General features: G+C 40.0%; 1 protein-coding gene across 1 annotated transcript in view; it reads left to right on the top strand.

The window, feature by feature from the left end:
* The window catches only part of dstyk (dual serine/threonine and tyrosine protein kinase), a 54,422-nt gene that overhangs the window by 26,395 nt on the left and 15,230 nt on the right, over nt 1–12,797 (top strand). Inside the window, exon 4 of the mRNA XM_079593890.1 lies at nt 1,159–1,354. Within this exon, the coding sequence (XP_079450016.1) occupies nt 1,159–1,354 (196 nt within the window). The remainder of the gene's footprint in view (nt 1–1,158; nt 1,355–12,797) is intronic.

Below are 12,797 nucleotides of genomic sequence, written 5' to 3' on the forward strand. Positions count from 1 at the left end.
ATGAGTTGAGGTGTGTGTGTGTTATCTCAGAATAAACCTCTTCAGGTGTGTGTGTGTGTTATCTCAGAATAAACCCCTTCAGGTGTGTGTGTGTGTTATCTCAGAATAAACCCCCTTCAGGTGTGTGTGTGTGTGTGAGATCCTGATCACCCTTTCGGGTTTATTCTGAGATAACACACACACACACACACACACACACACACCTGAATGGGTTTATTCTGAGATAACACACACACGACGGGTTTATTCTGAGATAACACACACACACACACACACACACACACACACACGTCGGGTTTATTCTGAGATAACACACACACACACACATGTCGGGTTTATTCTGAGATAACACACACACACACACAAGTCGGGTTTATTCTGAGATAACACACACACACACGTCGGGTTTATTCTGAGATAACACACACACACACACACACCTGAATGGGTTTATTCTGAGATAACACACACACGACAGGTTTATTCTGAGATAACACACACACACACACGTCGGGTTTATTCTGAGATAACACACACACACACACACGTCGGGTTTATTCTGAGATAACACACACACACACACAAGTCGGGTTTATTCTGAGATAACACACACACACAAGTCGGGTTTATTCTGAGATAACACACACACACACAAGTCGGGTTTATTCTGAGATAACACACACACACACACAAGTCGGGTTTATTCTGAGATAACACACACACACACGTCGGGTTTATTCTGAGATAACACACACACACACACACACCTGAATGGGTTTATTCTGAGATAACACACACACGACGGGTTTATTCTGAGATAACACACACACACACACACACCTGAATGGGTTTATTCTGAGATAACACACACACGACGGGTTTATTCTGAGATAACACACACACACACGTCGGGTTTATTCTGAGATAACACACACACACACACACGTCGGGTTTATTCTGAGATAACACACACACACACAAGTCGGGTTTATTCTGAGATAACACACACACACAAGTCGGGTTTATTCTGAGATAACACACACACACACACGTCGGGTTTATTCTGAGATACACTCGTGATCATGTCCATTATCCCTCACACAAACACAACTGGAGTGCATGTCGTAACGTGCTGTTGGGTGTGTGTGTGTGTTTGAGGCGTTCGACATGCAGCGGGATCTTCAGATCACCCCGCGGCGTCTGGAATACACTCGCGAGAAGGAGGGCGAGCTCTTCTCCTCCCTCATGGCCATCGCCAACCGCAAGCAGGAGGAGATGAAGGAGATGATCGTGGAGACGCTGGAGAGCATGAAGGAGCAGCTCCTGGAGGACGCCGCCAACCTGGAGTTCACAGGTCAGAGGTCAAGGGTCAGCACACACACAGGGGTCACGAGCTGCCGCTGCCAGCGCAGAGCTGGAATACACCCGTCATGTCAAACGCTTTACATCTCAAATGTTTCGTTTTTTAGTTTTATTAGTTTTCATTCTATCATTGTTATTTCTAGTTTTTTTTATCGTTAGAAAATCTGATTACATTTCAAAAGTTTTAAATCTTTGTTCATTTCGGTATTTTTAGATTTCTGTGTTGTTTGTTTCAGTTTAGGTTACTTTATTTAATTAGTCATCACTCTATCTCTATCACACTTTATCATTAGACAGACAAAATTACATTTTAAAAAGTTTTAAATGATTGTTAATATAGATTTCTTTCTATTTTTGTTCAGTTTATTGCTAATTTAGTTATTTTGATTCGGTTTCATTCTATCATTGTTAGTTTTAGTTTTTATCATTAGAAAAAAAAACTACATTTAACAAGTTTTAATTTTTTTTTTTCTAATTTTAAGTTCAGTTTGTTTGATTAGTTTTCTATCATTATTATTTTTAGTTTAGTTTAGTTTTTTTTAGAACTTTTTTATTTAAATTTTTCACAGAACAAAACAAAAGGAACATTATCTGAGACAAGTGATAAAAATAAGAATAATACAGAGAAAAATAATAATAAAATATAAATATAAATAAATATAGCTGCAAGCAGCGATTACGGGCCCAAGCCGGTGGCACCGCCACCCTGGTGCCTTTAGTTACACTAAAGGCACCGGGCTGGCGCTGCCACCGGCTTGGGCCCTCCATCGCTGCTTGCAGCTATATTTATTTATATTTATATATATATATATAAAAAGCCGCCACCCCGTTGCCTTTCGGGTTCCTGTGCACGACGGGCAATAACGTAACCCCGCTTTGACTGTCGAGAAGAAGTCTGCTTTAGAGCTTGCATCAGTGTGAGTCTTTCTGCTCCCCTCCAAACACACACAGAAAAGGGGGGGGGGGGGGCTGTCTGTGTGTGTCAGATCAAAAATCCGTCTGCAATTTAGCGTCCTCAATGTCTTGACTTCATGCTGACCGAGTTTGGTGGCGATAGGATAATTTTTCTTGGAGGAGTATATCAAATTCCAGGGGCATGCATTTTCATACAGCCCATGATAGCCGACTTCCTGTTGGACTGGCGTAAAACTTAGAGCACGAAAGTTGTTCGGCCCGATTAAATCTATATGTGTACCGAGTTTCATATTATTACATGCAAACGTGTTTGATATATGGACCAAGTTTTTCGGACCACGTTCAAGGGGGCGCTGTTGAGCTCCCCTGCCACGCCCGGGTACCAGCTTCAGCCCAGCCCTGATGGTCGCAGGTTCTGACCTGTGTGCAAAGTTTCAAGAGTTTTCGAGCACGTTAAGGGCCCCAAAAGTGCCCGAGAAGTCCCACACAGCAGAGAAAGGGTTAAAATAAAGCCCCCCTCCTCTCTCACACACACAGACACTGAGAGAGACTGGCAAAATTCCCATCAAATCACATTCAAACCAAAATATCTGACTTCCTGTTGGTCGGAGCTAATGACTGTAAATTAGAAAGTTGTCCGGCTCGGGGAGATAAATATAAATACCAATTTTTGTTACTGTAGGTAAAACTAATACCCCATTTTTGACTAAAGGTGGCGCTACTGAGCCCCTTACCACGCCCGTTTCTGAAACTTCACACATGCCTAGTACCTAATAAATCTGATATGCATGTTGAGTTTCATGCAATTTGAAGCATGTTAAGAGCCTCAAATGCACCCAAAAAGAATATAAAAGTTTAAAGCGTTGCCATGGCAACAGTATTTAAGATATCAATAATTCTTTCACAGGTCTACATCTGCCGTGTGTTTACATTATACACATAAAGTTTGAAGCAAATCGGGTAAAAATAAGAGGGTGAATTCAAAGCATTTTGAAAGTGACACACTTCCTGCTGCCAATTGGTGGCGCTATAACTTTGACTCACAATAGTCACATCCATGCGATCGGCCTCTTACAACGAACACACTGCTGAAGTTTCATCAAGATCAATTAATGTATGAGGATGTTATAACACACTTCCTGTTTCCAATATTCGCCATAAATTTGTTTCCTCGCCACGGCCAAACCGTTCGAGATATCAAAAATCCCCTCGCAATTTATCATCCTCCATGTCTTGACTTCATGCACACCGAGTTTCGTGGTGATTGGTTGAATCGTCTAGGAGGAGTATTTTAAATTCCATTGCATGTGTTTTTTAAACTACGCCAAATAGCCGACTTCCTGTTGGGCTGGGGTAAAAAGTCAGAGCATGAAGGATATATGAACCGATGAGATCTATAAGTGTACCGAGTTTCATATTATTACACGCAAGCGTGTTTGATTTATGGACCAAGTTTTCGGACCGCGTTCCAGGGGGCGCTGTCGAGCCCCCCTGCCACGCCCGGGTACCAGCTTCAGTCCGGCTCTAATGGCCGCGGGTTCTGACATTTGTGCAAAGTTTCAAGAGTTTTTGAGCAAAAGTGCCCAAAAGGTAGTAATATAATAATAATGAAGAAATATATATATATATATATATATATATATATATATATATATATATATATATATATATATATATAAATATAGCTGCAAGCAGCGATTACGGGCCCAAGCCGGTGGCACCGCCACCCTGGTGCCTTTAGTTACACTAAAGGCACCGGGCTGGCGCTGCCACCGGCTTGGGCCCTCCATCGCTGCTTGCAGCTATATTTATATATATATATATATATATATATATATATATATATATATATATATATATATATATATAAAAAGCCGCCACCCCGTTGCCTTTGGGGTTCCTGTGCACGACGGGCAAAAATGTAACCCCGCTTTGACTGTCGAGAAGAAGTCTGCTTTAGAGCTTGCATCAGTGTGAGTCTTTCTGCTCCCCTCCAAACACACACAGAAAAGGGGGGGCTGTCTGTGTGTGTGCCCTCCCTCCCTCCCTCCCCCCCACACACATACACACACACACACACACACAGAGAGAATGGCAGGGGGAACTCTGTCAGAGAGAGACAAAACCACATTCAAACCAAAATATCTGACTTCCTGTTGGTCGGAGCTAATGACTGTAAATGAGAAAGTTGTCCGGATCGATAAGCACAATATACAGACCGAGTTTTGTGACTGTAGGTAAAAATAACCCACCCACTTTAGTCAAAAGTATCTTGAAAGTAACACACTTCCTGCTGCCAGTTGGTGGCGCTATAACTTTGACTCACAATAGTCACATCCATGTGATCGCCCTCTTACAACAAACACACTGCTGAAGTTTCATCAAGATCAATAAATGTATGAAGACGTTATAACACATTGTGTTTTTCTTTTCTCGCCATAACTTCGTTTCCTCGCCACGGCCAAACCGTTCGAGATATCAAAAATCTGTCCGCAATTTAGCGTCCTCAATGTCTTGACTTCATGCTGACCGAGTTTGGTGGCGATAGGATAATTTTTCTTGGAGGAGTATATCAAATTCCAGGGGCATGCATTTTCATACAGCCCATAATAGCCGACTTCCTGTTGGACTGGCGTAAAACTTAGAGCACGAAAGTTGTTCGGCCCGATTAAATCTATATGTGTACCGAGTTTCATATTATTACATGCAAACGTGTTTGATATATGGACCAAGTTTTTCGGACCACGTTCAAGGGGGCGCTGTTGAGCTCCCCTGCCACGCCCGGGTACCAGCTTCAGCCCAGCCCTGATGGCCGCAGGTTCTGACCTGTGTTCAAAGTTTCAAGAGTTTTCGAGCACGTTAAGGGCCCCAAAAGTGCCCGAGAAGTCCCACACAGCAGAGAAAGGGTTAAAATAAAGCCCCCCTCCTCTCTCACACACACAGACACTGAGAGAGACTGGCAAAATTCCCATCAAATCACATTCAAACAAAAATATCTGACTTCCTGTTGGTCGGAGCTAATGACTGTAAATTAGAAAGTTGTCCGGCTCGGGGAGATAAATATAAATACCGATTTTTGTTACTGTAGGTAAAACTAATACCCCATTTTTGACTAAAGGTGGCGCTACTGAGCCCCTCCACCGCGCCCGTTTCTGAAACTTCACACATGCCTAGTACCTAATAAATGTGATATGCATGTTGAGTTTCATGCAATTTGAAGCATGTTAAGAGCCTCAAATGCACCCAAAAAGAATATAAAAGTTTAAAGCGTTGCCATGGCAACAGTATTTAAGATATCAATAATTCTTTCACAGGTCTACATCTGCCGTGTGTTTACATTATACACATAAAGTTTGAAGCAAATCGGGTAAAAATAAGACAGTGAATTCAAAGCATTTTGAAAGTGACACACTTCCTGCTGCCAGTTGGTGGCGCTATAACTTTGACTCACAATAGTCACATCCATATGATCGGCCTCTTACAACGAACACACTGCTGAAGTTTCATCAAGATCAATTAATGTATGAGGATGTTATAACACACTTCCTGTTTCCAATATTCGCCATAAATTTGTTTCCTCGCCACGGCCAAACCGTTCGAGATATCAAAAATCCCCTGGCAATTTATCATCCTCCATGTCTTGGCTTCATGCACACCGAGTTTCGTGGTGATTGTTTGAATCGTCTAGGAGGAGTATTTTAAATTCCATTGCATGTGTTTTTTAAACTACGCCAAATAGCCGACTTCCTGTTGGGCTGGCGTAAAAAGTCAGAGCATGAAGGATATATGAACCGATGAGATCTATAAGTGTACCGAGTTTCATATTATTCCACGCAAGCGTGTTTGATTTATGGACCAAGTTTTCGGACCGCGTTCCAGGGGGCGCTGTCGAGCCACCCTGCCACGCCCGGGTCCCAGCTTCAGTCCGGCTCTAATGGCCGCCGGTTCTGACCTGTGTGCAAAGTTTCAAGAGTTTTTGAGCACGTTAAGGCCCCCAAAAGTGCCCAAAAGGTAGTAATATAATAATAATAATAATAAATATAGCTGCAAGCAGCGATTACGGGCCCAAGCCGGTGGCACCGCCACCCCGGTGCCTTTAGTTGCACTAAAGGCACCAAGGTGGCGGTGCCACCGGCTTGGGCCCTCCATCGCTGCTTGCAGCTATATTTATATATATATATATATATATATATATATATATATATATATATATATATATATATATAAAACCGCCACCCCGGTGCGTTTAGGGTTCCTGTGCACGACGGGCAATAACGTAACTCCGCTTTGACTGTCGAGAAGAAGTCTGCTTTAGAGCTTGCATCAGTGTGGGTTCTGCAAAAGTGCGCATCGAGGGCACATATCAACCACAAAGTATGAGTGAACACCCTTCTGAAACCTAAAATGAAAAATTAGACACCCTACAGTCTCATGGACTTAACGGACACATGAAATCAGCAGCCATTGTAAGTACACAACACCGAAAATTCCTATGAAGTGTGGTATATATATTCATTGAAATTACTGTACTTTAAAACACTTGTTTAAAAGAAAAAACACATGTATACATAGTATAAAACACTAGATGGCACAATATACCTATTTTTAATAGAGTCTTTCTGCCCCCTCCCCACACACACAGACAGGGGGGGGCTGTCTGTGTGTGTGCCCTCCCTCCCCTCTCCACACAGACACACACACAGACACACACACACACACACACACACACACTGGCAGGGGGAACTCTGTCAGAGAGAGGCAGAGAGAGACAAAACCACATTCAAACCAAAATATCTGACTTCCTGTTGGTCGGAGCTAATGACTGTAAATCAGAAAGTTGTCCGGCTCGATGTGCACAATATACATACCAAGTTTTGTGACTGTAGGTAAAACTAACCTTTTAGTTTACTAAAGTTTGTCAAAAGTAACACACTTCCTGCTGCCAGTTGGTGGCGCTATAACTTTGACTCACATTAGTTACATCCATGTGATCGCTCTCTTACAACAAACACGCTACTGAAGTTTCATCAAGATCAATTAATGTATGAAGACGTTATAACACATCGTGTTTCTCTTTTCTCGCCATAATTTCGTTTCCTCGCCACGGCCAAACTGTTCGAGATATCAAAAATCCGTCAGCAATTTAGTATCCTCAATGTCTTGACGTCATGCTGACCGAGTTTGGTTGCGATTGAATGAATTTTCTAGAAAGAGTGTTTCAAATGCCAGAACATGCGTTTTCATACCACCCACAATTTATGTATCATTGTCTCTTATCTGTTTTAACTCTGTACTTGTGTTTGTCTTTGTTGTAATTTTCTTTGTAGCAATCTCTTTTTATCCGAACCAAATTTCTCCTTAGGGAGACGAATAAAGATACCTTGACCTTGATTCCAGGGGGAGCTGTCGAGCCCCCCTGCCACGCCCGGGTACCAGCTTCAGCGGGTTCTGACCTGTGTGCAAAATTTCAAGAGTTTTCGAGCACGTTAAGGGCCCCAAAAGTGCCCGAGATTTTGCACACAGCAGAGAAAGGGTTAAACTAAACTACCGGTAGCCCCCCTCCTCACACACACACACACACATACACAGATCCCCCCCTCCCCTCCCCACCCAGTTTTCGAGCACGTTAAGGGCCCCAAAAGTGCCCGAGATTTTGCACACAGCAGAGAAAGGGTTAAACTAAACTAGCCCCCCTCCTCACACACACACACACACACACAGATCCCCCCTCCCCACCCCACACAGACAGACACACACACACAAACAGAATGGCAGAGAGACAGAGAGAGACACAATTCACATTCAAACCACAATATCTGACTTTCTGTTGGTCGGAGCTAATGACTGTAAATTAGAAAGTTGTTCGGCTTGATAAGATCAAAATACACGCTGAGTTTTGTAACTGTAGGTAAAACTATAACTAAGTTATAACACACTTTATGCATCCTTTTTTAATCATAAATTTGTTTCCTCGCCACGGCCAAACCGTTCGAGATATCAAAAATCCGTCCGCAATTTAGCATCCACCATGTCTTGACTTCATGCACACCGAGTTTCGTGGTCATCGGATGAATTCTCTGGGAGAAGTGTTTCAAATGCCAGAACATGCGTTTCCATACAGCCCATAATAGCCGACTTCCTGTTGGACTGGCGTAAAACTTAGAGCACGAAAGTTGTTCGGCCCGATGAGATCTATATGTGTACCGAGTTTCATATTATTACATGCAAGCGTGTTTGATATATGGACATGTTTTTGAATCCCATTCCAGGGGGCGCTGCCGAGCCCCCCTGCCACGCCCGGGTCCCAGCTTCAGCGCGGTCCTAATGGCCGCGGGTTCTGACATTTGTGCAAAGTTTCAAGAGTTTTTGAGCACGTTAAGGCCCCCAAAAGTGACCAAAAGGTAGTAATATAATAATAATAATAAAGAAGAAGAAGAAGAAGAAGAATAATAAATAATAATCCTAAGAAAAACAATAGGGCCTTCGCCTTTTCAAGGCTTGGGCCCTAATAAAAGAATATATATATTCTTTATATATAAATATATATTGCTGCACCTAATATGAATGTTCACAGCTCAACAAACATGATACAATAATATACAGACATATAATGATATAAAATATATAATGTAAATGAAAAAAAAAAAAAAAAAAGTGGGAAAAAAATCAAAATAAATACTTTAATTTATAGATTTAAATATTCTTTAACCATGTGCCATCTCTGATTAAAAAGATCAGTTTTCAGTTGTAATGATGCAGTAATGTTTTCCATCATATAAATCTGTGTTAGTCTCTGTTTCCATTCAGTTACAGTTCCATAGTTTAGTTTTTTATCATTAGAAAAACTCGTTAATTTAGTTTTTTCCTCCTATTTTTAAGTCGTTTACTGTTAGTTATAGATTTTTATCATTAGAAAAACAAAATGACATTTAAATTTTAATAAAAAATGCACATTTATTGTTCATTTCGTTTTTTCTTTCAGTTTTAGTTCCAGAATTTGGTAGATTCTGGTTATTTAGCTTATATTGAGTGTTTTAGGGCTCCCAAAGTTAAGTTTCACAGCATTGCACTTCTCCAAACACACTAACTCTTACTCTTACTCTAACTCTTACTCTAACTCTTACTCTTACTCTAACTCTTACTCTAACTCTTACTCTAACTCTTACTCTAACTCTAACTCTTACTCTAACTCTTACTCTTACTCTAACTCTTACTCTTACTCTAACTCTTACTCTTACTCTAACTCTTACTCTAACTCTTACTCTAACTCTAACTCTAACTCTAACTCTTACTCTTACTCTAACTCTTACTCTAACTCTTACTCTTACTCTTACTCTAACTCTAACTCTAACTCTAACTCTTACTCTAACTCTTACTCTAACTCTTACTCTAACTCTAACTCTTACTCTAACTCTTACTCTAACTCTAACTCTAACTCTAACTCTTACTCTTACTCTAACTCTAACTCTTACTCTAACTCTAACTCTTACTCTAACTCTAACTCTTACTCTAACTCTAACTCTAACTCTTACTCTAACTCTTACTCTAACTCTTACTCTTACTCTAACTCTTACTCTAACTCTTACTCTAACTCTTACTCTAACTCTAACTCTTACTCTAACTCTTACTCTAACTCTTACTCTTACTCTAACTCTAACTCTTACTCTAACTCTTACTCTAACTCTTACTCTAACTCTTACTCTAACTCTAACTCTTACTCTAACTCTTACTCTAACTCTTACTCTAACTCTTACTCTAACTCTTACTCTAACTCTAACTCTTACTCTAACTCTTACTCTAACTCTTACTCTTACTCTAACTCTTACTCTAACTCTAACTCTTACTCTAACTCTTACTCTAACTCTTACTCTAACTCTTACTCTAACTCTAACTCTTACTCTAACTCTAACTCTTACTCTAACTCTAACTCTTACTCTAACTCTTACTCTAACTCTTACTCTAACTCTTACTCTAACTCTTACTCTAACTCTAACTCTTACTCTAACTCTTACTCTTACTCTAACTCTTACTCTAACTCTAACTCTTACTCTAACTCTAACTCTAACTCTAACTCTTACTCTAACTCTAACTCTAACTCTTACTCTAACTCTTACTCTAACTCTAACTCTTACTCTAACTCTTACTCTAACTCTTACTCTAACTCTTACTCTTACTCTAACTCTTACTCTAACTCTAACTCTTACTCTAACTCTTACTCTAACTCTTACTCTAACTCTTACTCTAACTCTTACTCTTACTCTAACTCTTACTCTAACTCTTACTCTAACTCTTACTCTTACTCTAACTCTAACTCTTACTCTAACTCTTACTCTAACTCTTACTCTAACTCTTACTCTTACTCTAACTCTTACTCTAACTCTAACTCTTACTCTAACTCTTACTCTTACTCTAACTCTTACTCTAACTCTAACTCTTACTCTAACTCTAACTCTTACTCTAACTCTAACTCTTACTCTAACTCTTACTCTAACTCTTACTCTAACTCTTACTCTAACTCTAACTCTTACTCTAACTCTAACTCTTACTCTTACTCTAACTCTTACTCTAACTCTAACTCTTACTCTAACTCTAACTCTAACTCTTACTCTTACTCTAACTCTAACTCTAACTCTTACTCTAACTCTAACTCTTACTCTAACTCTTACTCTAACTCTTACTCTAACTCTTACTCTAACTCTAACTCTTACTCTAACTCTTACTCTAACTCTTACTCTAACTCTTACTCTTACTCTAACTCTTACTCTTACTCTAACTCTAACTCTTACTCTAACTCTTACTCTAACTCTTACTCTAACTCTTACTCTAACTCTTACTCTTACTCTAACTCTTACTCTAACTCTTACTCTAACTCTTACTCTAACTCTAACTCTAACTCTTACTCTTACTCTAACTCTTACTCTAACTCTTACTCTAACTCTTACTCTAACTCTTACTCTAACTCTTACTCTAACTCTTACTCTAACTCTAACTCTTACTCTAACTCTTACTCTAACTCTTACTCTTACTCTTACTCTAACTCTAACTCTAACTCTTACTCTAACTCTTACTCTAACTCTTACTCTAACTCTTACTCTAACTCTAACTCTTACTCTAACTCTAACTCTTACTCTAACTCTTACTCTAACTCTAACTCTAACTCTAACTCTTACTCTAACTCTTACTCTAACTCTTACTCTAACTCTAACTCTTACTCTAACTCTAACTCTAACTCTTACTCTAACTCTTACTCTAACTCTAACTCTTACTCTAACTCTTACTCTAACTCTTACTCTAACTCTAACTCTTACTCTAACTCTAACTCTAACTCTTACTCTAACTCTTACTCTAACTCTTACTCTTACTCTAACTCTTACTCTAACTCTTACTCTAACTCTAACTCTAACTCTTACTCTAACTCTTACTCTAACTCTTACTCTTACTCTAACTCTTACTCTAACTCTAACTCTTACTCTAACTCTTACTCTAACTCTTACTCTAACTCTTACTCTAACTCTAACTCTTACTCTAACTCTTACTCTAACTCTAACTCTTACTCTAACTCTTACTCTAACTCTTACTCTAACTCTAACTCTAACTCTTACTCTAACTCTTACTCTAACTCTTACTCTAACTCTAACTCTTACTCTAACTCTTACTCTTACTCTTACTCTTAATGTCTGTTAAGGTTTAAGTTGTATAAACCGCCTGCATCTAAAACTATCATGATCTTGTGGTCGTGGCCATCTCTGTTTATTTGCAGTTTTCTTCCAGTAATAGTTATCTTCAGTTACCCCAAATGTTGTCATTTAGATTTCACTGAGCGTTTTTAACATCACTGGTCGTCCATTTGTAAGTGACAGATGTCCGGTAAAATATACAATAGTTTTAAAGTTTTAAACATTATAGTTTAGTTCAGTTCATTATAGAGTTGATGCTCTGAAACCACTAGACGGATAAACTTCCCCTTTACTCGCGTGTGTTGATCTACTGTGGTCAAACGCGTGTGTGTGCGCGCGTGTGTGTGTGTGTGTGTGTGTGTGCATGTGTGTGTGTGTGTGTGTGTGTGTGAGGGGGAAATCCACTGATATTGCCCTATTATTGTGTTTGAGTTAATCCATTAGTGTTAACAGGTGTCACGTGACTGTCCTGTAACCGTAGCAACACACGTGACTGTCCTGTAACCGTAGCAACACATGTGACTGTCCTGTTACCGTAGCAACACAAGTCTCGTTTCGAAGGCGGTTTCCTCAGGATGTTGCGTCTGTCGGCCGCTGCTTCATAATACACACCGCACGAGTGACGTGTAGATCCTCACACAGATGTACAGTACTGTAGATCAACACAGCGCTGGGATCATCTCTATTTTAATGATTCTGATTCCAGTGAGGTAAATAAAATAAAAACGTGGATATCATTCACATTTAGTCTTCACATTAAACATGTAACTGTGTGTGAATATCATGAGCAGAAATCACCAGGCTGAAGAACACTCACACACGGAGCGCTGGCCTGTGGTTTAA

This window comes from Phoxinus phoxinus, assembly GCF_949152265.1.
Source record: "Phoxinus phoxinus genome assembly, chromosome: 20".
Lineage (NCBI taxonomy): Eukaryota > Metazoa > Chordata > Actinopteri > Cypriniformes > Leuciscidae > Phoxinus > Phoxinus phoxinus.